Below are 26,709 nucleotides of genomic sequence, written 5' to 3'. Positions count from 1 at the left end.
ATGTTTTGATGCTACGTGTAAAAATTTCTGTTAAGTTATAAATAGTAATGAGATACATTAACGATCGTGAAGATCTATTAAAACATATAAAGAATAATATGTTCGATAGAATACTTTTTTATGGAGATACTTTATGAGTTTGCGAAATACAATAAATACACTAAATGAATTGTTGCATGCTGAAATTGTTACTCAATGAAAAATAAATTGGCATTGAACACCCAGACAACATGCCTAAAAGATGTCACGAAGACATTATAAAGAGGTCATCTAGACAATGTTGTTTAGACATTCTTTTTAGATTATTATGATTCACTGAATATTTTTAGAGATATTGATGCGAGTGACTGACTGTTGAATTACTAAAAACTAGTTTCAATAGTTTTTTAACCGATAATTTTTAATGACATTTGTCTACTATTTGTAAACACATCTGTTTACAAATATACAATATATTAGTTGCGATAAAAGTTCACGAGTTCCATCTACTTCTTTCGTACATAAAAAAAAGTATAGTACTCTTATCATAAAGTAACGTTTCACATCGCACAGTATTTTATATTTGATTTTGTCGTCGCGAGAAAATATCGCTTTCGCGATATGTAAGAATATGTGTATTTGGAAGTGTATAACAAAACACTCAAGTCCTCGAACCTAGCTTTAATGGATAATATAGTTACAAAGATAGTAGTAAAAATAACTTTTTGATTTTGCAGATTCTAAAATGAGATTAGAAGAGGATCTGGTGATCCGCAGGAGCCGACCCACGATGATCTCTGCCAAATATCGCGCCCGCGAGGAACGTCGTCGTCTGCTCAAGATTTCCGCTGTCAAGCTGAGGAGGATCGAGGACCCTGAAGCGAGCCTGTGCCGATCGGTTCTCATAAATAACGCGGTACGACGGCTGCAGCGTGAAAATCGGGACGAGAAGACACGGAGTTACGGTACACTTCCAGTAGTGGCGTCATACATGGACGACGCTAGTAAGGAAAATAACATCGCCGGGAGTCTCATCGCCGATGTAACGGACGAAGAAACTTCTTCTAGGAAAAGGTATGACACTGGCCAAATACAATAATTTCGCATAAATTTTACTTTAATAGAATTTTAATTATAATTTGAGACTCTCTTTTGCATGCACTCTAAAAAATACCAGTATGGATTTAACATGTCTATATAATTCTCTTAAAGTTAGATCCATACCGATACTTTTGTATGTGTGAATTTTCTGTTAAAGAATTCTTCGCATAGTTTTTTTGTTTCGAATTTTTATCATAGAATAAGTGCAATTTTTGCAAAGTAATCCTCATGTCGACATTATTTGTGATGAAACGTAGGTTGGCTGACGATTCGAGAAACGACGAATTCAATTCCAAGCGGCATAGGCACGATGACTTGGACTTGCAAGACGACGTATTCAGTGACTTCTACATCTTGCCACCGACGCCACGTTTGCTCTCGCATATCGATGAAATTCAGCCAGAAGCAGTGGTGTCACATCATAACGGCAATCACCATCTGGGCTTCCCGGAGGATCGCTTGAGCGGCGGCGTGGCTGACGTGCGATCGAACGGCACGATCATCAGCACAAGTAGCACCTCCACAACGACTAACGGCATTGGAGTCGACAACGCGTCAAACTGCCATTCCGTGCTTTTCCCCGTCGGAGATCTCGACGACACGAGCGTACAACTTTCGAGACCAGGAACCGATATGATGGAGGTGGCCGACGTAGTCGATCCCGATCGGCTTTGTGACTTTTCTAGATTCGCCGACTCGGCGAAGACGCTAGAAGAACGACTGGCCGAGCTGCAGTCTTTGGATGAACATTTCGATCTTACCAAGTTTGAGCGTAACAACAATCAGAGTTGCGGCCGCGCCTTCCATGACATACAGACCTTCCACAGTCTCGTGCCAGGTCTGGAAACTTAGACGACGGTACTATATCTCGAGCCAACGATGCTGCAGGACGCCAACAGCGACGGTGATGTCAGCTTCACGACACACAGAATCGCTTGATGAGGAATCACATGTGAATCTCGCGTTGGCCTTACTCTCGTGCGCTCGTAGATGGAAAACGCGTGATCAAACGCATGCCGATACGTTAAGTACTCTGAAGGATTTTTTTACCGTGGGCAAATAGATTGGGCTAAATTGTATATTGAACGTGTGGTATTTCACTATTCATCTATTGACATTACATTCGCAACAGAAATTTTAAAAGAACGTGCAAAAAAATTTAGAAATATTTAAATTTCATTGATTAAATGACAAAAAGTTAAATTTCGAAATGGAATATAACAAAAATAATCTGTTATTACATCTTATTAACATCTGTTAATAAGATTAGAAAATATAATTGATTGTTACTAACATTTTCAACCTAATATTGGAATTGTAATTGAAAGTTTTATTATTTAATCTGAATTTGTTGCTACTTAAAAAATTCAAATTAAATTTAGTTATCAATAAATAGATGATATTAAGTAATGTGTATGATAGACGATACCGCCATAATGTATGCACGGTATTTCGGTCATATCATATATTGCCTGCAAGTCTGACTCATGCTGGTAATAATCTACTTACAGCACTGACTCAATGTTGAACGCGCAGCCACACGAGATACCTAATAACATAGTGAATGTACACCGCTCTTTAATTGGCCATTTTATTTAGCAATCATTTTAGTGAGAACGTGTTTTATTAATTCAACGACTCATATACATAGAATCATGAATAAATTTTTTTTCATTTGTCGTTTTAATATGATGATATTGCAAAATTAAGAATCGATCTTTGGATCGATCAGTGCGATTTTATGTTGGCAAACAAGACTTCGTTCTTTAAATGCCACTTAATCTATTTATATGCAATAATATCAGTTCAATATTTAAAGTTAAGTTTAGTTGGCTGATGGCACTGAGACACGACGTATTTCAACCAACTCAAAATATATATAATAGTTTTTAATACTTTTCCTTTGTAATATAAGAAGATGCCTTTGTTTATAACAATAGTTTTCTTTTTCATGGAATAATATTCTTTTCTATCTATCTTTTTCTTCTTCTCCCCACTTTTTCTTTTATTTTGTATATTAAATTTGTTTGTAAAAAAAATAACTTTTTTTAATAAATCGCAGGATTGGTAAAGATGTTTTTTTTTAAGAATAAAACATATTGTGTTTTTTCTTATATATTTTTTGTGTTTTTAAATATATTTTTAATGCTTCAAAAATATGCTTTAAACAATATTATAAAAAAATATATTAAGTAAATATATTTAAATATATTAAAAATATGAATTAAGCATGTTTTTAAACTCAATTGCACCAATATTACTTTGATTTTAAGTGAAGCTTAAAACTCTCTGTCTCTGTCTCTTTTTCGTTTTAAAACAAGACAGAGAGAGTTTTAAGTTTCGCTTAAAGTCAAAGTAACGTTGATGCAACCGACTTTTAAACTGTTTAAAACACATTTAAAACATTTTTTACCAATCCTGATTAAAATCGTTACAAATCTAATTGCAAATATATAGTTCTAATTTGAACTTTCGAAATTTATATGCCGACACTGCTAATAATCTTGTACGCGTAATTATGAGCAAGCTGCTAATGTCCTTGACGATTCCTTGTCCTTCGCGTCGTTCGGCCCAACCTTGCCCACGGCCTGAATTGCCTGAAATACGTTGAAGCACCTCGCGCAGTGCCGAAGCGTCATGGAGATGTATGCTTGCATGCTGTTCTCCACCGACATAAACTCTCTCGGTACCGACGCAATCTTCGGCATAGCACACACAAAGCGCGCACGTGTGCACACATTGTTTGTATATACACAGATAGATTTTTAATAACACGTTAAGGATATAGGCTGAATTATATATCGAGAGAGATAGCACACCGAGACAGAATTATGAACGCGCATGGAAAGCAACTTAACGCCTGTAAGATATGAAACTTGGAAAACGTTTCCGGACATTGAAAGTAACGTTAAAAGTTAAAATGTCATATTTCTTGCTGAGCGCAAATGTATGTTACCGCGAATGTCTTTGACCGCTGTTTTATTCAAAGATGAGATATGAAAATCGCCGCGAACGTATATCTTCCATGTATATCAAATGGTGTTAAGTGCGCTTTCTGCGCGATTTCTTCTCTGCGTTGCGTTCGAGAGCATTGCTCTACAGCGAATTCTCTTTGATTAACCATATAGAAAACCTGCAATCTTTGCAATGCGGTTTTCTCTGTGGAAAAATCTGAAATTTAATATTGTTATCAATATAAATTTCGGCACTCCCGGATGCGAATGACTGTTTTTCAACGGTGGTTCTAATGCGGTGCAATTCATTCCGGAGCACAGTCCTCCGTAAGCCGTCTTGTAAGCGCGACGAAAGACACGCTATCGCGTAACGCCACAACGAGCCTTAGCTGTTGTACGTTATTACATTATTTTTAATGATATTTCTTTATGTTCGAGGAGTAGACGCCTTAGCAAGCAATAGCTGTACTTTCTTACTGGTGCTTTCCTCTCTCTCTCTCTCTCTCTTTTCTTTTCTACAAATCATTCTATATACATACATATATTATTGGAAAGTTGGAGACAGAAAAATCACAAAATTTGGTTTCCACTAATCTTATTATAGAATCAGATATGACAAAATTCAGATGGGAGAGGAAAATTCCAATTTCCTACTTTTCGCAAATGATAATGCAAATTTATATCCTTGGAGAATTTTTTTTTAGCATATTGTAACGAGCGCGTCATAAATTTGTCTTTCGATAGTCATACATTCGATCGTTATTTATCGCCAAGTTTTTCTCCTTTCCTCAGAACAATGCATTTAGTGCGATAATGTCTGACGAAGGAGAATCAATGCGGCGATCAACGCGAAAGTTGATCGAAAAGAGACTATCGATTTTACTAGAAAAAATTGTGTATAAACGCGCAAAAATATTTTATTATTTTATCGACATGCTAAATGAAGCATTTTGAATTCAATGATTAATTTTTTTTGGCGTTAAGAAACTTTTTTAAGTCTAAATTGAACGTTTAGTTTTATGTTAAGGAAATGCCTATATTATTTGTAAACGTTGTACACACAGTGTACATACAGAGCATTAATGCCATCCAATGCGCTTTAACATTCAAGAAACATCTTATTTACCGGGTATTGTTGATAATATAACTCAACTACTTTATTACGCAAAAAAAAAAACGGAAAAAATTAAACAGTATACAGTTTCTTTGAAAATGTAGACGCATCGGATGACGTTAACGTTCCGATTATATGTATAATACATACCGTACAATTGTTTGAAGATTGCGGCCAAAAATCTTTACTCATTTTTCAGGAGTTTTCAACGGATTTTGTATAGTGCAATCTGTGCAATGTCTTGATATCTGATATATTTGTTAATCCGTCTTTTCACAATAATTTTCATCGACAATAATTTTTATCTTATAGAAATTACCGCGTTTCAATGTTTGAAAAATTTCTCTGGCCGTGCCGCATAATGTTAATCTTTTTTTATTCGCATGTTTGTGTTACAAAATTGTCTAATGTCACGAAACGACATGAAATTGATGAACGCGGTACTTTGCAATATTTTTCCACAATGTCCTGTCGCAATGACACAAGTTGCAACGATTGTATTATTCTTTAAAGTAGCGCACGAAGAAAAACTTGCTGATTTATTACGATTATCGATATCAGTGCTCGTTATCGATAATCAGCGTACGTCGCAGCCACATTTCGTTGGTCTATCAGCAAGCATGCAATCCTCTTTTTTTTTTTGTCTAATTTATTTATCCCTCACAAAAGTGCTAAAAGGAATTGGATAATGTTTCGGAATGATTTGTCTCCCATATACATGTCACTTCTGCCATCGACTCGTAAGCATCTCCAAGTTTGAAGAGTCTTTTTTCGCACGTATGCAAATTTTTACTTTTATCACGAGAAACATCTGACGCGTATCAAGTTTTTCTCCTAAGAGATTGTTTTTTGAAGACATGTATGATACTATTCGCTGCTGAAATAAATTTTGCCATACAATCCAGTCATCATTATCAACAATGTTATTTTTGGTAATTTGTGATATTTTTAACATTTGAGAAAAAGAAAGTACGATTAACAAAAGAAAGTTGGAAAAAGCAGAGGAAACACTATGTGGGTAGAGACAATTCCGTGGCAAAGTCTGAACGCAAACGCACAGACAGATCCAAACCTCCTTCGGACGCCTGGGCCACATTTCTGAAAAATGTGTACGATATGCATATAGGTAACGGAATCCATGTGTATAACTTTCCCGACACCTGTGCTACACATCGCGAAAAACGGCTCAATGCGTTTACTTGTAAATAGTCGCCTTAGCACTATTAAGATAATTAGACATGTATAAAGTTTCATACGTTGTTTAGGTTTCTAGTATTAGTTATATCCGAAATCAGTTACCAATTATATGAACAAATTGCAAATAAACTGCAAAAGCAACAACCGCAGTCTATTCAATTTCCTTCTTTCCTCCTTCTGCAATCAAGAACAAGAACGTGCGCATAGAAACAATAACAAGATCGTATATATTATACATTGTTTATTTGTCATTATATAATTATCATCATGTACATTATGTAAATCGCAATGGCAGTGGTAATGAAATGGGAGGCTGCACACTTTGATGGCTTTTTTCTTTTCTTTATTACCTTTTTATTGAGATTTGCGCATATATATGTACATACATATCTATATATATATATATATGTATGTGTATATATACATACATATGTACACGCATACACAAAGGATGAAGAACTAATAGTATAATAACTATTACGCTTAAAAACTAAATAAACAAAAGATTATCATACTAGCGTTAACGTGTTAATTTAAATAACGTAATAGTAACATCGCGCGTATGTATATGTGTGTATGCGCACGTGAGCGCGCGCGCGTGTGTATGTGTGTGTGTGTGTGTGTGGGTGTGTGTGTATATATATGTATATGAGCATGGACGCGTCAAGATCAGAACTCGGACACTTAACAAAGTCCTTTACTTTCTCTTTCGTTCTGTGTTCTAAGCACTCAGTGCACCTCTCGTAATCGTATTTTTAGATCCCTCCAATTTCTATCCGTTTTACCTCTCTCAGTATTATTTCGAATAAAAAGATTTCTCTCAAAAAGGGAAAATCGTTCGCTTGTCGTTATTTAATCACTTTGACATTCTTGTCGTGAAATCTTTTGCAATCATTTTATCTTAACAGACCAGGGATCGACAATGCTCATCAAGGATCGTTATCGAAATACTGGATGTCGTCTATTGCGATAGCCAACAATACAATTCAGATCACTTGCGCGTTAATGATACATTAAATTAAAAAGAATTACCATTGCAATACTCTTATACGTCGTATCTATAATTCGCTTTCATTGCACTCGTAATGATATTATAATAGTTCCAAATGTAAATTTGCGTAGAATTATATAGAAGCGATTAGTAAAATTGTATTAATTGCCGCTATAAAATGCAAATGCGTATAAGAATAATGCAATGGTAATTCTTATTGATTAAAATTGATATTTAAAATACAATAGATCTTAATCGTACTGCTAGTGCTAAATCTCAGACAGATCTTAATTAACAAATTATGCAATACCGAGTTCAAATCGATCCCGAGAGCCCAGTGAAAATTTACAATGCAGTGCACATTCTTACATCGCAGAGTAATAGCTCTTAATATTTTGAAGAATTATTTAAAGGCATCGGTCGCGCGCAGAGCAAACGATCGAAACGAGGCACATCGTGGTTACACAAAAACACTCTTAAATTCTTAAACCCCGTTTCGTCTTATAAGTGTTGTGCGTTTCGTTACATTTATATGGCGATCCCCCTGCGATATATATCTTACATATTGCTTTAATCTTCAGACACAATCGGACTGAAGTTAATTCTGAATAACGTGAACGTTACATTATGAGAAAATGTGAACAGAAGATTTTTTTTTATAGATCAAGATGACGTATCATTCGATCACGTCCAGCTCAATTCAATATTACTGTTCTACAGTAATACATTTTGCACCATAACTTTCCTAATTCAATTATCGAGATACTCTTAACGCAAATATAAGTCTGTCCTCAATCCTTCTTCTTCTTCTTCTTCTAGTCGGTAGATTTTCAATTTCCAATTATAGATCATTCGTAATTTACACATCCTATGTCAAAACATGTAGTTATTGAGAAAAACTGTGTATTCAAATGGTCTTTGAATACTTTCGATAAAGATAAAGACTTGCAAAGGTAAGCCCATATTTGCGTCAAGTACTCGATAAAAAATTAAGAATAAAAACTTAAACTCTCTTTTCCAAAAAGTTGAAGAAAATAAATGTCAAATTCTCGTTTAAATTAATTTCTAAGAAAGGTGAATCGGACCGTTGTTCTCGACTCGACCTCGAAACTGAATCTCCGATTATATATTTTCGAGATCGAAAGTAGAGAACGTAGTATCGGAAAGAGAGGCGCACAGAGACGAGAATTGCGTTTTCGCAATTCGTCAATTCGCTTCGGTCGTCGCCTTGACATTTTTGTTTTCTCAGGGAAATTTATCCGAGATTAGAGAAACAAGAGTGACGAACCGCGACGTATTGTCGGCGACATGTCCCCGACGTCTAAAAAACATAATAAAACGTCATCTCCTCGAGAGGCCCAATCTGCCTAAAAATTCAAATAAGCGTTCGTATTGCTTTTCCTTTCTTTTGACTGCGCGCAGCGGTTATCTTCAGTTTTATCGTTACGCACTAATAAAATATCACCTTTCTGAAAAATATTCTCGTTCACGTACACGCAAAGAACATTGAAACATTTTGCGTGACGCGACACCATTTCCGTTTTCCATCACATTCGCTTTTGCACTCGCATTTTTTCTCGAGATCCGCTCTCGTTATCAAGGCCGCGATATTATTTTTTCGTTTCACTTTTTTCATGACGAAAGCACGAAAGCAGAGCGATTCCAAGTCGGACTGTAAGAAACATGCATAAAGAATAAGCATCTCTGCGTAAAAAAACGCCGAAACGTTGTCAATCGCGCGAATCAACTAGCTTTCATATTCCAATCATTTATGTGGGGGACATTTTCTCGTCATCAAAAAAGTGAAATAGTCGATCGACGAGTGGATGAAGCTGTTGCTATCATGACCGCGATCGATACGCATCAGTATCAATTTGTTTGACGCGTCAGTCACATTTGAGCAAACTCGTTGTATCTTTGCAATAGTGCAAATCATTTCTTCCGCAAAAAAAAAAAAAAAAACTAATCAGAATATAATTAACAATGTTATAAATATGTTATTATAAAATAATTTTACACACACTCTTCTAATTCTACAAAGACTTGCGTTATATATACACAAAATTGTTCATCTCACTCATCGTTCGTCACCGACAACTTTTCTCTTCGTCTTTAAAACATCTCCATTTAGTCCTGATATAACTCATGGTCTGTGCAATTACATATCTCGCAATGAACAATGAGACTAATCCAAAATACCGGTAGCATCACCTTCATCCATTCGTATTTCTACAACTTTTCGTCGCGAGGATAAGATCCTCCGACATTCTCGGGACGTTCGTTGACTCTTGGGATACGCAATGCCGATCATGGGATGTACATGTGAAATTAATTGGATACTCGAGCAATCGAGATCGAGCAGATGGACAATTAGCGTTACAACTTTGATTAATTGTAAATAGAGAAACAGGAAATTTATTTAGCCATCATCCGTATGCAACCAAGAGAATTCTCTCTTTAGGATCTGAAAGCTATTTTTGCGCCAGAAATTATTGACTAAAACAATTTCACAATGGTTGTTTCTAATTGATAAATTACAAAAAGGATTTGAAATTTTGCTTTTTAATGTAAAAAATTAAAATAAAATAAGATAATTTACTAAATGGTGATTATTACTGGACATGCCAAAGCGATCAGTCAAGGTAACCAAGAGTCAAAATCGTCCATTTGACATGCATTTACAATAATTACACTTTTTTTTCCGCCAGAAAAATAGAACTCTTAAAACTTAAACTCAGTTCTTGTTCGTTCGCGATCTGCAAATTCTTCCTCCTTCATCGCATCACAGGGCGTATGCAGTATGTGTGTCGCGCTGCGCCGTGTGGAGTGTGCCGTGAGTACAAAATACGTGCAAATAACGAGTAGACTCGTACTCGTATCGGTACTCTTGAGCATTCCAAGTATCAGAGTTTATGAGAAAGTTTAGTATTATCGCGGATACTACAATTTCCAATCATCGTCGACGACGATTGATTTATCTTAGCATGCTTTTGAGAATTTATTCTTACTGATAAATAGATCGATAAGTGATAAAAGACAAAAATAAAGTATACAAGTGCAATAAAGTATTGAAAAGTTTCGTCATATTTCTCGAAACTTGATTTAATATACGCACAATTGTGAATTTTTGTCAAGAATAATAAGCATTTCTTTCTATGTCTCACTTTCGTGATATTTGATAAAAATTTTAAAGGATTGTGTACGTATTCTATTAGGTGTTGGAATTAATTCGTAGCGTTTTTTAATGAAAGAATGTTATTTATTTCACATGAGCATTAAAAAATACATTAATGAAAGTACTTCCCATCACTTGTAAAACGCTACGAATTAATTCCAACACCTAATAATATTTCGTGCACTATTATTTCACTAATGTTTCGCAAGACATTAAGATGACGCACTATGGCATTTTGAAAAAAAATTGAACATAAAAAATCAAATGCTACGAATGCAAACATGAGATCCGCTTTCTCTACATCAAAATAAAGACAGATAGACTTATATGTATTTTCTGTAATAAGTCCTATAATCGTAATTTAAATCAGAATTATTAAAAATTTATATAAAAAGACTAACAATAAATCTTAAATATTAAAAAATTGTATTTTATCAGAAGAGTTTATCGAAACTTCAAACAGATTATTGATAATAATTTCAATAATCAAGAAGCGGATTTTATATAAAATAGAAAAAGAAATTGAAACGTGTTGAATGCAATGCAAAATCTGCGATCCATTTATGCTTTTCTCAATGACAAATTATAATCAATTGTCTACTGACATTTTATTAATTATAAGGATGAAAAAATTAAAATAAACACGTATAGATAAATCGATATTAATATTCTATATGTGTCACAATTGGTTCATTTTATTTTACAATTACATAATATATATATATATCTTTATATATATATATATATATACTTATATATATATATATATACACACATATTTTCATATATATGTATACATATACTTTTTTGCGACACACTCCATCACGATTTGCGATTTCGAAGATGTCCTTACACAACGATATAACAATACTTATATTCATGATCACTATATTACCAGTGATTTTCCTTTTTTCTTTAATTCGATATACATATATGAATATATGTATATATAGGTATATCAAAAATATCCTTAGTAAAATAAAGTATTTATATATATATATATACATATATATATGTGTGTGTGTGTGTGTGTGTGTGTGTGTGTGTGTGTGTGTGTATACACATATATACATATATATAACATATATATATCGTCACGTTCTTTTCTTTATATATAGTACACTGTCTGTATATAATATTATATATATATATATATATAAATATATATACACATACATAATAACAGACATAGAGTGCTTTCCATTTGATGACTTGTGTATTAAATGGAAAACATTCATAATATACTATAATATTAAGAAAGCACGTATATACAATATATGTATAATATGTATATACATATACATATATAATTAATATACATATAATAAATCTATGCTTTTAGTACATTTGCACGCGTTTAAGCGTACATTTATTAAATGTGTTTGTGTTTTATGTTTATATGTAAATGTGAATACACGAGTGTACGCGAAGTATGTGTATATACGTGTTAATTACGCATATTGAATATTTTTGTGATAAAATGGATACTTTATTTCGCGTATTTATACTCGTGTAGGGTATATCTACAGTTCTTCAATTTTTAAAAGAATATCTATGTACACATTGGACAAAGAGGAATCATTTTTTTTCGCAGATGCAAGATTCTCTCGCACAGAATTGTTTTTACAAGAAACTTTATAATTTTATCAAAATACAACAATTAAATTACCGATTCAATTAACAAATAAGTGATATCTTAGAAAAGAAGTAAAACAATATAAATATATTAAAAAATCATCAAATATTTACTCTACAAGAGTATCATACAAAATAATATACGTTGACTGTAAATAGTTAGAATAACGGTAAAAAAGTTGTTTTATATTTATTTTTTTTAACTTGCAAGCAGTTAGACACTGAAATAATCCATAATAGCAATCCATAATCATGTGAATGTCTGATTATATATAATTAAAAAATCTTTAAGAGTGAAACTTTCTTCTGTGATCCAAGCGCAAATAGAACCGCGTCAAATTGGCAAATATTTTGATATTTAGACAAATAAGTATATGAATAACGCAAAGTAATAAAACAATTGCGACAATAATGATGACAGACAATCATAATTAGAATAATCTGCATCGATAATAAATATTTCTTACAATAAAAAAACTATAACAACTATTTGACACGTTATCGATTGTTCAAAGGCATATTTCAGTTTTTGATAAAGCGAATGATAAGGTTTTCTGCCAATTATTTGATACGAACAGTGCGAAGAGAATCTCGCATATGTGTAACAGGAACGGAGTGGAGTAGTGTAGTGTGATAATGATGTGCATTGAATGTCAAATATCGAATGATAGATGTACGCAAAAAGAAACGAAAAGAGAAAATCCTCACAGTCTCACGCACATCTCGATCGTCGATTTTTACCGTTCGATCGTTCGAAATCCTACAAACGAGTTGAACGCTTCAACTCTATTATATTATAATAAGTTTTCATTATAAATCGATTAAAAACTAGAATAATGTACTCTATCGGTCTATATGTACAATGCGTATTAATGATAGTAACGTAATAAATAAGCTCAATAAGAATGTTAAATCTACACTCACTTTGCATCTATTCGATTCCTTTAAAAGTTTAACACTTTGAAAAGCTTTCCCTTCAAATTGTTATTTAATTATTTATGTTCTTGTCATTACGCTCCTAAAGAGCAGGCCAATATTATATTGTATAATATACATTTGTTCGAGTCGTTCTCGTGAACACCCAAAAAGGATTTTTATGTAGATAAAATATAATGACTTATATACCACTAGCATGCAATTGCCGCATGACTATTGTATGTCCAATTCTCTCTTTAAATACGGTAAGAGGAACGAATTAGCAATAACAATCATTCAACCAGATAAGATTCGATATATATTTTCATGCTCTCTTTTCCTCTCTAACTACCAATCTCCTTTTTCCAAAAATAGATTCGATATGTTGATTAAGAAAAAAAAATCAAGTAAGCAAATTGAATAACGTCACCTTTATAATTTAAATCTTTCAGTGCAATAAATCATAAAGGAGCCTACTCATCTAATACACACATTTCCCACTACGATTCTATTATAATTAATTAAATATAGAGAAAAAAGAAAAGACGCAAGCTGTACCTTTAAATCAAAATCGATGCAATGCTGTTAAAATGATGAATTTCTTCTACGTATGTGTAGGACATTCGATAAATCGATGATATAGCCAGTAATAAGGAAGCGATCCCTCGTGAGAAATAATCGAGAAAAAGATATAAGTTTTCTGATTGCGCAAAAAAATCATTTTCAATTAATCTTTAGAGAAAAAAATTTTCAATAAAATTACAAAATCCCAAAAATACAAGCGCGTCTACTTAATTGTATTTGAAAATAATTACAAGTAACAGCGTTTTAATTAGAAAGCGTTTTAATTAGATTCTGCTTGGGGAATCAAGATCATCTTATTATGGTCCCCTATTCCTTGTATAATACAAAACTTTCTAGATTTTGAAATTTTATTCTGTTTGTATTGTCACTGTAAACTTCGGTCTTCGATCTTTCTATCGATTTTTCTTCACGAAAGATAACTCTATTTGCAAATTGTACCAATATTTATTAGAGACTCGCAGTGTATGTACCTACGTTTATCGCATCGAGAATCCGAATCTCATATGCATAATTACGTAATTAATGTAACGATTGTAAAATAACGGTTTTTCACCTACCTCCTGTCACTTTAGGCACTTTCTGTGAAAACAGCATTGTTTAATACGTTTTTCATTAATGCATTTTATAGCGTAACTTTGGTTGTTATATATGTATAATATATCGTTAGAATCCAAGTATCTCAATTTCCTCGAATTATCCTACTAATCTATCTACAAGTTTGTGATCACGATCGATGCAACAAGTATGTATAAATCGCTATAATTTGTCCCGTCTTAACCGTAACATAAAATCAATGTGTGTTTTTGAGCGTTCAGGCTCAGTAAGTGCATCACAATGCGCTTACATAAAACAAAAATTGCTCTCAGAGCATTGATCATAATTTTCATTATTATTTTGCAGCACTTCACTTTGGCGGCAATTTCGAGATTTGATCGATGTCAACGCGTAAAAAAGCGTACAAATACAATCTTGTATAATCGACCTTTCGTCCTTACCGCTGTGTTTTCTTCTTTTAAAAAAAGAAGAAACAAAGAAAAAAAAGAGACTGCGCACACACAACGTCTACTTACGTCTCTCATTCTTATTTTTCAGCGGATCTCGTGACAGTTTGCGGTATTACCGTCAAAGATTTCGGGATTTTCGGCAAAATCGGAATCGGAGTGCTTGTTGACGTCGGCTTAGTTGTCACTTGGATTGACTTGGGCAGATTGAGGTTGTGAAGAATATTCTGGCTGGTTGTTGGGCTGTTTTCATTCGTGCAAGTAGTGGTACGCGTCATGTCGCATATCAGTGGCTCAAAATCACCACGGCTTTGACGATTCAACATCTCTTGCTGCATTCGCAAGTGTCTCTGAAATTGCTGATCATGGCCGGGAACGACAATTTGTGTCTTTTGGTATTGCGATCTGAAGTTTCCACTAGTCGACGATCCGTTATTCGTGCCGGTAACAGGTTTGTCATTAAATTTCTGCCGTTTGAATGTTTGCATTCGCTTCATGTCCAACTCGCACAATTGAAACACCTTGCCGCCGCTGCCATAAACGGCGGACAAACTTGGACTGTCTTTTCGTTTGACGTTGCCGCCACCGTTTGTTATCGCGGCAGTTCCGCTGCTATTATTATTGCCATTGCTACTGCCACTACCACCACTGCCACTGGCACCGCCATCGCCACTGCCATTACCGCTGCCGCTAGTAGATGGTATAGTCAATCGTTGCAAATTTGGAGGAGACTTTTTTATGATCGACACCCCCGAGCTGAGTTTGAGCATTCGCGGTGAGTTTATTTTGGCCGAATGCGATGATGTCGCGCCGCTAGTCAATGGTCTGGACATCAAACTTGTACCGGGCACGGATAGTCTATCTTTCTCCAAAACGTAACCACCGCTCAAACGGCGCGAATTACTGTACTCTGTCGCGATCGGTTCCATTATAGGTTCATCCATTTTCTCTGGACCTTCATACGATATCAGTCTGTTTTGCACCGATGTAGAGTAGTTGATCGCATTTCGCGAGGCGTTTGGCGCCAGTATTAGATCGCCAGCTCTGTAATACTTCTCTAAAAGGATCAAATGTCGCAGGAAGGAGCTTTGGTTGCCGTACGGTCGCTGCAACTGCTGCCACAGATGCTTGGTCTCGCGATCATACTGGATCATCGTTGCACATTTCTCCCATCCTTGTGGCGTGACTTCGCGCACATTCTGGAACTCGATGTTTACATGAAGATTCATTTCCTCCTCGCCTGGAAAAAGCGTTCGTACGCTTATGGAGGGATTTGCACCGAGTCTCTGCACCACTGGCGCTATATCGTTATTGTTGTTACTAAGTCTTGGCCTCTTTGGCAATCGCGTCAAGGTAACTTCATCCATTCCGAGCGTCATTCCATTCGCCATTATCCCGTCGCATAGCGAAGAGATCGATGTGCTTGACGTATACGTATGTAGATCAAGGATTTTGCGCTTTTTCAAGTTCTCCACCGTGTTCTCGAGATACTGAACATCCATACTACCATTCTCGTCGTTGTTCGACTTGGGGGCGCGATTCTCGTTATCCATCTCGGAGTTGCATTCCACCGTACTTTCATTCTTGTTTGGTTCTGGGGTTGATTTGTCCGACGTACCGCTTGTCGTACGTTCCGGAGACTTAGAGCTTCCACTTTTAGCCTGCAAATTTTTAATGCTTTTCTTACTCTTCTTATCCTTAGTCTGATTCGCTTGATTCATCTGTTGCGACGAATCGTCGTCCTCGTCTTCGATGTTGATTCCGAGATTACGCAGGATCCTATACATTGGAAAGTACTCCTCGTTAGATACTTGTTTTTTTCGATCAAGTTTCTTTTATCTCTATGCTTGCTACATATAATTAGAGATTACGCTGAGCCTATATACTCACCGTTTTCGATAATTTTTGCAGAATATCCTGTGATTCGCATTCATATTTTCGAGCTCCCTGTATTTGAGTTGCACCTGCGCGAAGTAACGACATAACTTGCACACAAATGTACCGGCCGCTAGTAAGACGGGGATTCCTTGTTGACTGAGCTTGTGATTTAATTCGTCGATCTCTGCGATACTCAATTGGTGAGTATGTTGTCGAGCGAGTCGGCGTTTACAAAGCGCGCAAGTCAAGAAGTGTCCGATTTTCTCGTAATGATTAACACAGAACGACATTGTGGTCGAAGTGGTGTTTTGACTCGAATCCCAGTCTATGTCGATCTGCAATAACAATATTTCTCGTATGTATGCATAAATCGACACGCCATTCACCACAAACATTAGATATGTAAGCAATCGAGTTACAAATATTAACCTGATTCTGAAGGGCAGTTTTTATCTTGAGCAACCAACGGCGTTTAACGTGATGCCGTGCGGGATCTCGACACTCACGAGCTGAGCACTTTGACATCATTAATTGCCTGTGTTGTTTCTGCGGCTTCTGCTGCATGTTTGCCGGGCTAGTGTTCGCCTGAAGAAGCAAGATTTTAGGTAAGTCTTCAGTCAGAAGTATTAAAATTAATTATACTAGTGTGTATATTAATTTATAATACAAAATGTAAGTAAGTAAAGATTTGTAAATTGCAAATATCATCATCAGAGAAATAACGAACCTTTCTATCAACATGACGATAACATGCGTCGCACAGGCACGAATCTTTTGTAAGGTGTCTCTCTATGTTCAAGATCTTTTTGCGTCTTTCATCAGATTTTATTTGAGCTAGATGCATTGGCGTGTCCAAAGAACCAAACTTGCCAAAACAATAGCAACATACGTCGACACACACGCGCCCAGGATGTATAGAGAAAGAAGATGATTTCTCTGGAATAACAAGCGACTGACGATCCTTAGGCGTAGCTTCCTCATTATCGTCATCTACGATAATAAAATTGACAAGTTAGGTAATATTTTGTCAAATGTTGCGTTTCAACGTGAAACTTTTCTTCTGATTTAGGTAATGTAAATACATGATATTAGTGAGAATGCAAAAGATGGCAGGTGACTTTTAATTTGAAAAGCAAACAGCATAAAAAATAGCATGCATTGTTATAAAAATTAGGCTAAAGTGTAGTTTTTGGAACTAGTGGTCTGTAAAACAAGTGTTGCACAATATTCCATATCAAATTGTAAAAAGATAAGCAAAACATAATCGCGCTTTTCAATTAAACCATATACTACATTAAAGATTTTGCATAGTGCATATTGCATTATTAATCATCTTAAGCATAGTAAGTAACTTTACAGACAATGAAAAAAAATGAACGTGGGACATTAATGATTTTAATTAATCAAGTATTCTCTAAACTATCCGAAATGGAAATGTGAACAATCACTTACTATACTGCACTAGTCTAAATTATCAGCTAGAATAAAAGAAAATGTGAGATTTTTGGAAAAAGGTAACCAAGGAAATAATAAGTGAGATTATCAATTTAGTTATTCCCGCAACCAGGATTACCGCAAGAATGTCTGTGGTTAGTAGTGAACTTTCGGTTCGCACCAGAGCTGCTATCTCCCAAACCACTGGTTCCAAACTGAAAAAAAAGAAATAAAATATAATTGGATTGATAAAAAATATATAATCAAATTAACTAACTCATTAGCTTACTATTCAATTCTCAAATATAATTCTCATTGTCAGCTCTTTTAAATTCTTGTTTTTCTTACACGTAGGATTAAAACAGAAATCTCAAAATTCAGAAACCGTGTCATGAAGCGCACGCGTTCTGATACGTGCATAAAAAGGATAAATCTCGTAAAAAGTGACATGTAATTCGCATTAAAAATTTATCACTATATCGACAATTAAATACGATCAATGTCACAATTTTAGAATAAAATAAAAAAGAAAAAAAAGGAGGGATTAAAGGAAGATAAATGTAGTAAGAAACAATGGCTGCGTTCAGTAGAAAAAGCAGCTTTGCAACTGTTGTAAAATTCTTTAATATGATCGGTCTTGTCCTTAATTTCTCACTGGATTTAAATAAAATATAAACTAATCATAAAATAATTCAAAAATTTTACAACAGTTGCAAAGTTGCTTTTTCTGCTGAATGCAGTTATTGTATGATAAGCGAATGAGTTACATTTTTTCTATACGAGCGAGCAAAAATTTCAAGTCTCACCTCCTTTTGAATGGTGTAGAATTCGGGTGAATCACCCTCTCCGTCTCCACGTCCCTGCTGTTTGAGAACCATTTTCAATGGAGATCGCGATCCTCTCTTGTCCTTGTCTTTCTCCTTTTGCGATACTCTGATGATCGTCTTTAAAGTACCTGAAGATGACTGTTCCTTCTTCTTTTGTTGTTCATTTTGTCTCTTCGCGGCCTCTTCTAAAGACTCGAGTCCCAATAATCGCAAAATGGATTCTTTCCTCTCCTTATCTTCAGGCGTTTCCAAAATCTTCGGCGTACCGCTGTTGAACGATTCGCCGGACGTGGAAGTTTCATCGGAATCTTTGTGCGCGAGTTCCGGTGTTTTGAGAGTCTTGCGTTCGTTCTCCAGTATATCTATATTGTCAGATGTTTGTTGCGACACATGATTCTCGGATAGATTTCGTGAGAGTTGTCGTTCCTCGTTCTTGCCGACCTTTGCGCCGACGATCGTTTCGATATCATTTTCCGATTTGCTGCGCAAATTAGGATCTTTGTCGACTTTGTCCACCAATCCACTTTGTCCATCTTGCTTGAAGAATCCACGAAAACTATCCATGCGCTCGTCGCTAGCGCTACCGTATTTACTCAAGAATGATCTGTTGTTTTCATTGATTTTGGCAACCTCGTTGTCCAGCAGGGTTTCCTCTTTATTCTGTTGATCGGACCTTCGCAGATCTCGCTTGACACGTTTGGTCTTGGAACTGTTGGATAATTCCTCTTTGCGTTTTTTCACCTCTCTACCGCGACGGCTGCGAGCTTGAGGCTCGAGTTCGCCGACATCCAATTCGTTGTTCAATGAATCATTTATATCTCTTGTCTTCTGAGAACTTTCAGCATCATCCACCGAACCCTGTACCATCTCATTAGCATCGTTCGATACATCGGAAATCTGCGTTTTTTGAATCGTTTCGAATTCTTCCTTGATTTTTACGTTGTCGGCGTGTTCTCGGTTGCGAAATGCGGTTTGCTTAGTTTCAATCTTCTTCTGTTTATCACGAGTTCGTAATACTCTCTTGTTTTCTTCGTTAAGAAGTTTTCGCTCATCAGAATTTTTACCGTCCAAGAACTTACTGCTTTGATCTGCTATTAGAGTAGCTTCATTATCTTCTAGTTTTTGTTCCGATGTACTCTCGTCTGTGTTTGATATATCGCTAGATTTGTTTAATTCTTTACAACTACTATCATGGTCGAGGTCCTCCTTGGTTTCAATGTTCAGTCGATCAGAGGTGCACTGTACAGACGAAGAATTTACAGAGCTATTATTTGAATCACAGTTTACAGTAGTTGGTACGTGTAATAAATTATTGTTAACTTTTGGACGTTTTGCGCTTTGCGCCGTTTTACAAGACGCATCGTTGTCTTGTAATAGTTCAGTTGTGTCAGACTTCTCGTCTAAACTTTTGCTTGGTGTTTCGTTTGTGTCATCGACAACTGATCCTAATAGCAAAGAGTTCTCAGGTGTTTCTTGGTTATTTTCAATCTCCAATTCCTTTTCCAATATCTTTGTATCGACATCATTTCGTATCGTGTCATTTGTAATATTTGGTAAGATTGGTAATGATTTGGCAGAGTGATCTTCCGCTACTAATCTTTCTACCTCGCGAGATATACTTTCCAATGTTTCTGCTTCTTCTGAATTATCTGTAACGTTCAAAGAGATTTCAATTTCTAATTCTTCTGTTTCTTTTGCTTGTATATGTTCTTCTGTAAGTCTCTTCTCTGTTTGTTCAGGGGACATCGATGCAGACACTGGTAAACCTACAATATCATCATCCAAAATTTGATCCTCTGAAATCGTTTCTTCGTTTGTAGATTTTTGTATATCCGTTACAATATCCTCCATGTTATCCGATCTTGAAACTGTTTTATTTGGTGTCCTATTCGATTTTCTCGTTTCGTTATTGCTGACACTATCAGTAAAATTTTTATCATTGATTCTCGGAGACTTCCTCGTAATTTTCTTATTTTCGTCTAATATCTTCGACTCGGTGCTACTGACATTGGCGCCACTGGTTGTACTGCAACTAACATTTTCTTTTTCTGGCTCATCTACATTCTTGTACGATTGTTCTGCAGCATTACTATTATTTATATTACATGTAGACTCGCAATTATTATGTACGTCATTAATTCCGTCATTATCGGATGACTTGTTCTCTTGAACATTCTGCGAATGTGTCTCTGCTTCCCCGATATCAAACTTGACTAGTTTCTCTTCAATCTCTTTGGCAGTGTCAGCCACTTTTGGTACTGAATTTTCTGAATTTTCTGACGTGATTTCATTTTTCGTAACCGTGGACTTATCCTCGTCAGTATTGTCTTCTAGTCCCATTTTCTGAGACTCCGTACTGAGTGGTGCGACAATTTCTTCAATCTTAGGCACGTCAAAGTTTTTACTTAATCCAAGACCTTTTTCCGGACCAAAGATCTTATTTTCGATGGATTTTGCAATATTTAATTTAATATCTTCAATCATTTGATCTATTTGCGATTTTGAGTTGCCGTCCGATTTATCTGTGCTGTAAAAGGAATTGACTGTTTTCTTCATGTCTATGTTTAAACTACTTCTGCGACCTTTAGATTTGTCTGTGAATTTGGCTAAAATATTGTCCCTCTTCATTTGGTCGAAATTATTGAGTTTCTTTGAATCTTCTTGCGTTTCCGTACATCTGGGCACTATTCGCACGTCTTCGATTTTAATATCATCGTCTCTCGTCACTTCGCATTCCGTAGTTTTAGCTTTAGTTTTAGAACGTAGTGTAGGTCCGGTCTCGCCTGTCCTGTCTGCGCGATCGCTGTTGTTTTCTCGATTATTGTTGTTTTCTAATTCCGATCCGGTCTCAATATCCTCTTCAAAATTAAACGCTTCATCCTTGGAACAAATCTCCTCTTTGCTCGATGCTGCAATATTTTGTGATTCATTATAACCAGGATCCGAAAAACAAGAGTCGATATTTATATTACAATCCGAGATATGTTCGATCGAATTATCTGAAATAACAGTTCCATCCGAATTTATCCTGTGTCGCTTTTTAGGATCGTTATCTGCAGAATTTCCCAAATCTGACAACTGACGCTGCTTTCCATTTCGCAAACTTCTTTGAGATGATTGCTCGATATATCCGACTTTCGATCTTTTTCTCAACTGAATGGCATTCTGAAGTCCTTGATCCGTTTCTATAGACTCTCCGTCCGATGTACCTTTGGTGTCGTCGGTATCAGGTTCTTTCTTTATCTCGATGTCGCAGGCGATATTTTCATCTACTAACATTTTCTTACTTCTTTTCGCCTTTCCTTCAGCCTTCTCTGTAACGCTTTGTTGACTTTCAACTTCGGAGTCGCTTAACATTGAAGCAATGACTTCGTCTATGGTAAGATCGATAGAATTCTTGTTATCTAAAATCGTCTTTGGAAATTTTTCAACACTAGTATTGCTTCTTGCGCTAGTACCGCAATCTAATTCCTTGCCAGTGCTCTTTCGGTTTTTCCCACTCTTGTTATCAGTCTCCGTAACTTTTACAAGACTGGAACTGTTCTTCTTCAAGTTCGTTAATTTGACTGTTTTGGCACTCTTAGACAAAGAATCTGGATTTTCCGTTGTCTTTCCTTTCTTGCCAAGTTTCGGACTGACTTTAGCACTCGACGCAGCACCAGCTTCTTCCTTATTTTGAACGTCAGATTTGGTTTTTTTGGTCCTGAGATTACTCTTGGCACTTTTACTTGGTGTTTCAGTTCCTTTACCTTCGTTGTCCCCGTTGTTTGTCTGATTTTCCGAAAATTTCTGAGCAATATCTGCTGCCTTGGCGGTTGAATCTTCTAGCTGTCGAACTCTCTTCGTACCCTTGGCACCTCTCTTAATATCAGGAGCTATCCTGTTGGTCACTTTCTTGGTAACCTTGGACTTGATAAGATTTGTCTTAGTTGCTCTTAGATTCTTCTGTTTGCGTTTCAGATTTTTAAGAGCATTCCTACGCGGTAAGCTCGCCTCTATTTTTACAGGAAGTTGACTACCTGTCGCTACTGTATCAAAAATCTCTTGTGCCGCAAGCTGCTGTTTTACATTCAGCAATGACTTGCCTTTCTTATTCTTGACCTCATTGGATGGCAAGACGGAATCGTTACTCGCCTTCTGTTTCGATTTGGAAGGCGCTAAGGGTTTCTTTTCCCTGGATGCCATCTCACTTCCACCCACATTGGGCTCCTGTAACGTCATTTACATTGTACTTTCTCAACAACTATCTAAACTCATTGTTGACAAATTACTTGGCAAATTATTACAACAATAGTTGCAATCGTTTATAAAATTACTACATGTAGAAAACAATCTTGAATGACTCAATGGAAAAATCATTGAGAGAAAGAGAAAGAGAGAAAGAAAAAAAAACTTAAAGCAAAACATTTGATAAAAGACAAAACGATAATTACGAAAAGAAACTATGTGAGTATACGATATTTGTAAATATCCATGAAAATATCCATGAACTAGCATAAAAGTAAAATGGCGAGTCAAAATCCACGTTTTGCAATGGCAAGAAGCCGTAGCGTGCGCGCGGGCGCGCGATACCATTTCGCGGTGTGAAACGCACGCACGATTTAGCGAGGCATAATCGAGGGAGAGCGCGAGAGAGACATCGGAAGGGCAACAGTGAACAGGGAGCTAGAAAAGTGGCTGCACGACGCGGCGCAGCGTCGAGTCCGTCGAATCCGTCGAGTCGGAATAGACAGAAAATAGGAGAGAGGATAGCGGGGTTGCTAGATGCGGCCCTGGCGACCAGAAAAATTACGTGACAAACTTTGCGTTAACACACACGGATGCACGGAGCGCCTCGCTCGGTGCGCTCAGCGCTCAGCGCTCCAACAGCTCGGCTGACTCGTTCGAGCCGCTCTCGCACGGCTGAAATATTTCGCATGATATCTCGGCTTACGTTCATCCGTTCGCGACAATTTCGCGCTCGCGAGAAAGCGCGCGTCACATGCTAACTATCGAGCCGAGAAATCCGCTCGGGACTCTCCGGGAAGGTCGTGAAATCGTCGCGCGAAATGGTGATGAAAAAAATCGCCACGAATAAACAAAAGGTCGGAGCTCGGCTCGAACTTTCGGGATGGTATCCCGCCGCGACGGGCCCGAAGCGACGATCGATCGCAGGCCCTCTCGCGACCCCGACGACGGTACTCACCTTGGGGACTGAAAATCCTGCCGTAGGTCCGTGATGATCGCGAGTAAACGCGAACAACAATCCCCGTGGAAAGAACAGTCCCGTTGCAGGGTGTCTATGCGCCGTCCCACTGTTTCCCGGCTACCGCCACCTGACGGCCGTGGTGTGCGACTTTTCCCAGGAGCATAGTCCGTTCGCGATAACAAGGCGTTACTTGCTCTGCTTGGTCGCGATCGCACCCTGCCTGCCGCGGGTCTCGTCAGTTTTCACTGGGTTAAAGGTTTCACCTGGTTTCGCTACCCCCGGTTCAGTCGTGATGGTAGACACCGATACGGTCGCGCCACCGACTCTCGACAACGATGATGCGGGTTGAAAGAGAGCACTGTCGGGCGACGTCGGTCGTCGCGACGCCGGCTACCGGGAGAGTAGCGACAACGACGGCCACTAGTTACGTTCACACCTCACTTCACTTCACTTTATCCCGCCGCGTCGCGTCACCACCTCGCGTCACCTCGCCTCCAACTCCACCACTCGAGTCGGGAAACGAAACGCTACGGTACGTGCGCGCTAACTGACTCCGCGTTACAGGTTACAGTACTTTACAGAGCGCGGATCTTATACACCGTAAGCACACACATCGTAGCTCGTAGCGTGGCGAGCGCTGGCTGGCGTTGGCGAGCGTGTACAATCCTGAACTCACGTTCACATTCACCTAACTCGTCGCCCGGTCATCGTCGACGCCGTCGACGGCAATAGTGGCCCGCGCGGGCCTAATATCCTGATGAAAAAAAACGAATGTCACGATAGCGCCGCGAGTTGGCACGCGGTTGCCCGCGATACGAGACTCGCAGCGGTCCAGACCTCCATACAGTCCAGACTCGGCCTAACTCGGCTGCAGTGACGAACACTGACGAATAGTGACGAGTTATGGCGAGAAAGAGAGAGAGGGAGAGGGAGAGGGAGAGGGAGGACGCGTCCGCGTCCGCGCCCGTGCCCGTCTCGTCGTTGTTCATCTCAATGGCCGCCGACGGCGCCGACCCTTATTTACTAAAGTTTTCAAAATGGCGGTCCTTCGGATTCTCGCATGCGGTAACCTCGTCGCGATCTCGAATTCTGTACAGTTGTTGAATCGCGTCACGATCACGCGAGTCTCTCAGGTACGTGTCGAGTTTCTCTAAACGATTTCACGCAATTCTTTACGTCCTTCTTTCGTTATCTTGGAATAATTGGAACAATTTCGTTCAAGAATTTTTTGCGTAGTCGTCAATTTTGTTTGTAGTTTTCGACTCAATTCTCCCAAGATTTTCTGTATGTTTCAATTATCCAAGTTGTTTAATAGTATCGGTGAATCTTAAATGAAGTGATACATATTATTATTTACTTTTACAAATGTGTATGAAAATTGTAATTTTTATAAGTCTAGGGTGAAAATGCAAACTTTTTAACATTTCTGATCTAATAATGCAAAATTCACTCAAATTGATGACAAAGATGATTATGATAAGAAATATGAAGTTTCCCACAAATCATTTTCATCGTTATTTCTAGATTCAACAGAGATGGAGTAGTTACAAATCATCTTCAAAATATAAGACACCTGAAAATTACACAGATTACGAGATTACCAAAGATGAAAACGAATGGAAATATGTAGAGCGTTTACTTCCATACAAAATTATACCTAAACCACCAACTACTGGAAAATTCTCATCTGGCTATAAACCAGCATCTGGTATGACAATTATGATTTATATTTCATTTACATGTTTCATTTTTTACATCAAAAATATATAAACTGAAATTTCATTTCTCGGAGTAATGTATTTTTTCTTATTTTAACAGCTTCGCCTAAGGATAATCCCTACTTCATAGAACGTACGAAAAATTACATGCAGCCTGTGTATTTGTATAGAAATCCCAGAGGACTTAAAAAAATTACAGAAATTACTAAAATTCAAGGAGATATATGGGCTTTGGAACAAGATCTAAAGAAATATGTACAAAAACGCACGAGACATAAAATTACTAGCCAGATAAACGAATTTGCAGGTTTAATTAAATTTAAAGGTGATTATGTTAATCGTGTTAAAGAATGGATGAATAAAAAAGGTTTTTAAAAATAACTGATTTCCATAATAAATTATACTTTGTAAATATATAATAAATACTGAATCTTTGTTACAAAATATATTATTGTATATTTAATATTGTCTCGTAAAATTATCCTAATGTCTTGCAAAAATGATTTGTAATTCTTGTTCAATTATAGAGTTGTATCTCATGTTCCTCATTTGTCAACATGCAAATATTTTTACTTATTGGGGAAAATAGGAAGCATAATTTTAGGATTTTAACAATATCCAATTTATTTCTGTGAAAATACACGTTTATATCACAATATCAAAGAAATTATCCATACATCTTTTTAAAATGCGTTAAGTATGTGTTAAGTACATATATGTTGCATATATAACAATTTTTAATTAACTCTCAATATGAATATCATACAGATATTAAAATCAAGATACAGTATCTTTCATATGAGTTCCAAATTAAATCACTGCCACAAATATGTATGTATGTATATATATATATATATATATATATATATAAAATAATCCTTTGTAATAAAATTATTACATTTTTCATAAACTTAACCTAGAGTGCAAAATATTGATATCTTTCTCTACTTGTGCATGCATATATCTTATTCGAGATTCATTCAATTTGAATTAACAGCTCGTACTAATTGTAAGAAT

The 26,709-nt window shown here is 36.6% G+C and overlaps 3 protein-coding genes across 6 annotated transcripts in view; 2 read left to right on the top strand and 1 right to left on the bottom strand.

The window, feature by feature from the left end:
- The window catches only part of LOC105154309 (hypothetical protein), a 116,222-nt gene extending 109,733 nt beyond the window's left edge, over nucleotides 1–6,489 (top strand). For both annotated transcript variants that reach the window (XM_011069751.2, XM_011069750.2), the window contains exons 2-3: nucleotides 717–1,053; nucleotides 1,338–6,489. In XM_011069751.2, the coding sequence (XP_011068053.1) occupies nucleotides 717–1,053; nucleotides 1,338–1,932 (932 nt within the window). In that variant the 3' untranslated portion in view covers nucleotides 1,933–6,489. The remainder of the gene's footprint in view (nucleotides 1–716; nucleotides 1,054–1,337) is intronic.
- An 82-nt stretch (nucleotides 6,490–6,571) lies between these two features.
- east (enhanced adult sensory threshold) lies at nucleotides 6,572–24,479 on the bottom strand. 3 transcript variants are annotated; one of them, XM_011069753.2, is made up of 7 exons: nucleotides 23,972–24,479; nucleotides 18,766–22,995; nucleotides 18,099–18,174; nucleotides 17,253–17,515; nucleotides 16,955–17,110; nucleotides 16,538–16,860; nucleotides 6,572–16,426 (listed from the first exon to the last, which is right to left on the bottom strand). In XM_011069753.2, the coding sequence occupies exons 2-7, from the start codon at nucleotides 22,969–22,971 to the stop codon at nucleotides 14,728–14,730; spliced, it is 6,723 nt and encodes a 2,240-aa protein (XP_011068055.2). In that variant the 5' UTR covers nucleotides 22,972–22,995; nucleotides 23,972–24,479; the 3' UTR covers nucleotides 6,572–14,727. The 3 variants fall into 3 exon arrangements, with proteins under 3 accessions (XP_011068055.2, XP_011068056.2, XP_087271571.1); XM_011069754.2 differs by having other exon boundaries at nucleotides 18,141–18,174; XM_087415445.1 differs by lacking the exon at nucleotides 23,972–24,479 and having other exon boundaries at nucleotides 18,766–23,965.
- Nucleotides 24,480–26,138, top strand: mRpL49 (mitochondrial ribosomal protein L49). The gene is made up of 3 exons (XM_011069755.2): nucleotides 24,480–25,107; nucleotides 25,499–25,682; nucleotides 25,793–26,138. The coding sequence occupies exons 1-3, from the start codon at nucleotides 25,012–25,014 to the stop codon at nucleotides 26,065–26,067; spliced, it is 555 nt and encodes a 184-aa protein (XP_011068057.1). The 5' UTR covers nucleotides 24,480–25,011; the 3' UTR covers nucleotides 26,068–26,138.
- The last annotated feature ends 571 nt before the right edge of the window (nucleotides 26,139–26,709 follow it).

Source organism: Acromyrmex echinatior, chromosome 2 (assembly GCF_024713525.1).
Source record: "Acromyrmex echinatior isolate Ae372 chromosome 2, ASM2471352v2, whole genome shotgun sequence".
In the NCBI taxonomy this organism is placed as follows: domain Eukaryota; kingdom Metazoa; phylum Arthropoda; class Insecta; order Hymenoptera; family Formicidae; genus Acromyrmex; species Acromyrmex echinatior.
This window is presented reverse-complemented; position numbering and strand designations above follow the sequence as displayed.

What these genes read in the sequence shown, in the direction of transcription:
- mRpL49 (XM_011069755.2), top strand. Translation starts at nt 25,012, where the DNA reads ATGGCGGTCCTTCGGATTCTCGCATGCGGTAACCTCGTCGCGATCTCG. An exon ending in CGATCACGCGAGTCTCTCAG is followed by an intron (nt 25,108 to 25,498) that starts GTACGTGTCGAG and finishes CGTTATTTCTAG; the next exon opens with ATTCAACAGAGATGGAGTAG. An exon ending in TGGCTATAAACCAGCATCTG is followed by an intron (nt 25,683 to 25,792) that starts GTATGACAATTA and finishes TTATTTTAACAG; the next exon opens with CTTCGCCTAAGGATAATCCC.
- east (XM_087415445.1), bottom strand. Translation starts at nt 23,007, where the DNA reads ATGACGTTACAGGAGCCCAATGTGGGTGGAAGTGAGATGGCATCCAGG. An exon ending in TCTACACCATTCAAAAGGAG is followed by an intron (nt 18,175 to 18,765) that starts GTGAGACTTGAA and finishes CTTTTTTTTCAG; the next exon opens with TTTGGAACCAGTGGTTTGGG. An exon ending in AAACTGCCCTTCAGAATCAG is followed by an intron (nt 16,861 to 16,954) that starts GTTAATATTTGT and finishes TTGTTATTGCAG; the next exon opens with ATCGACATAGACTGGGATTC.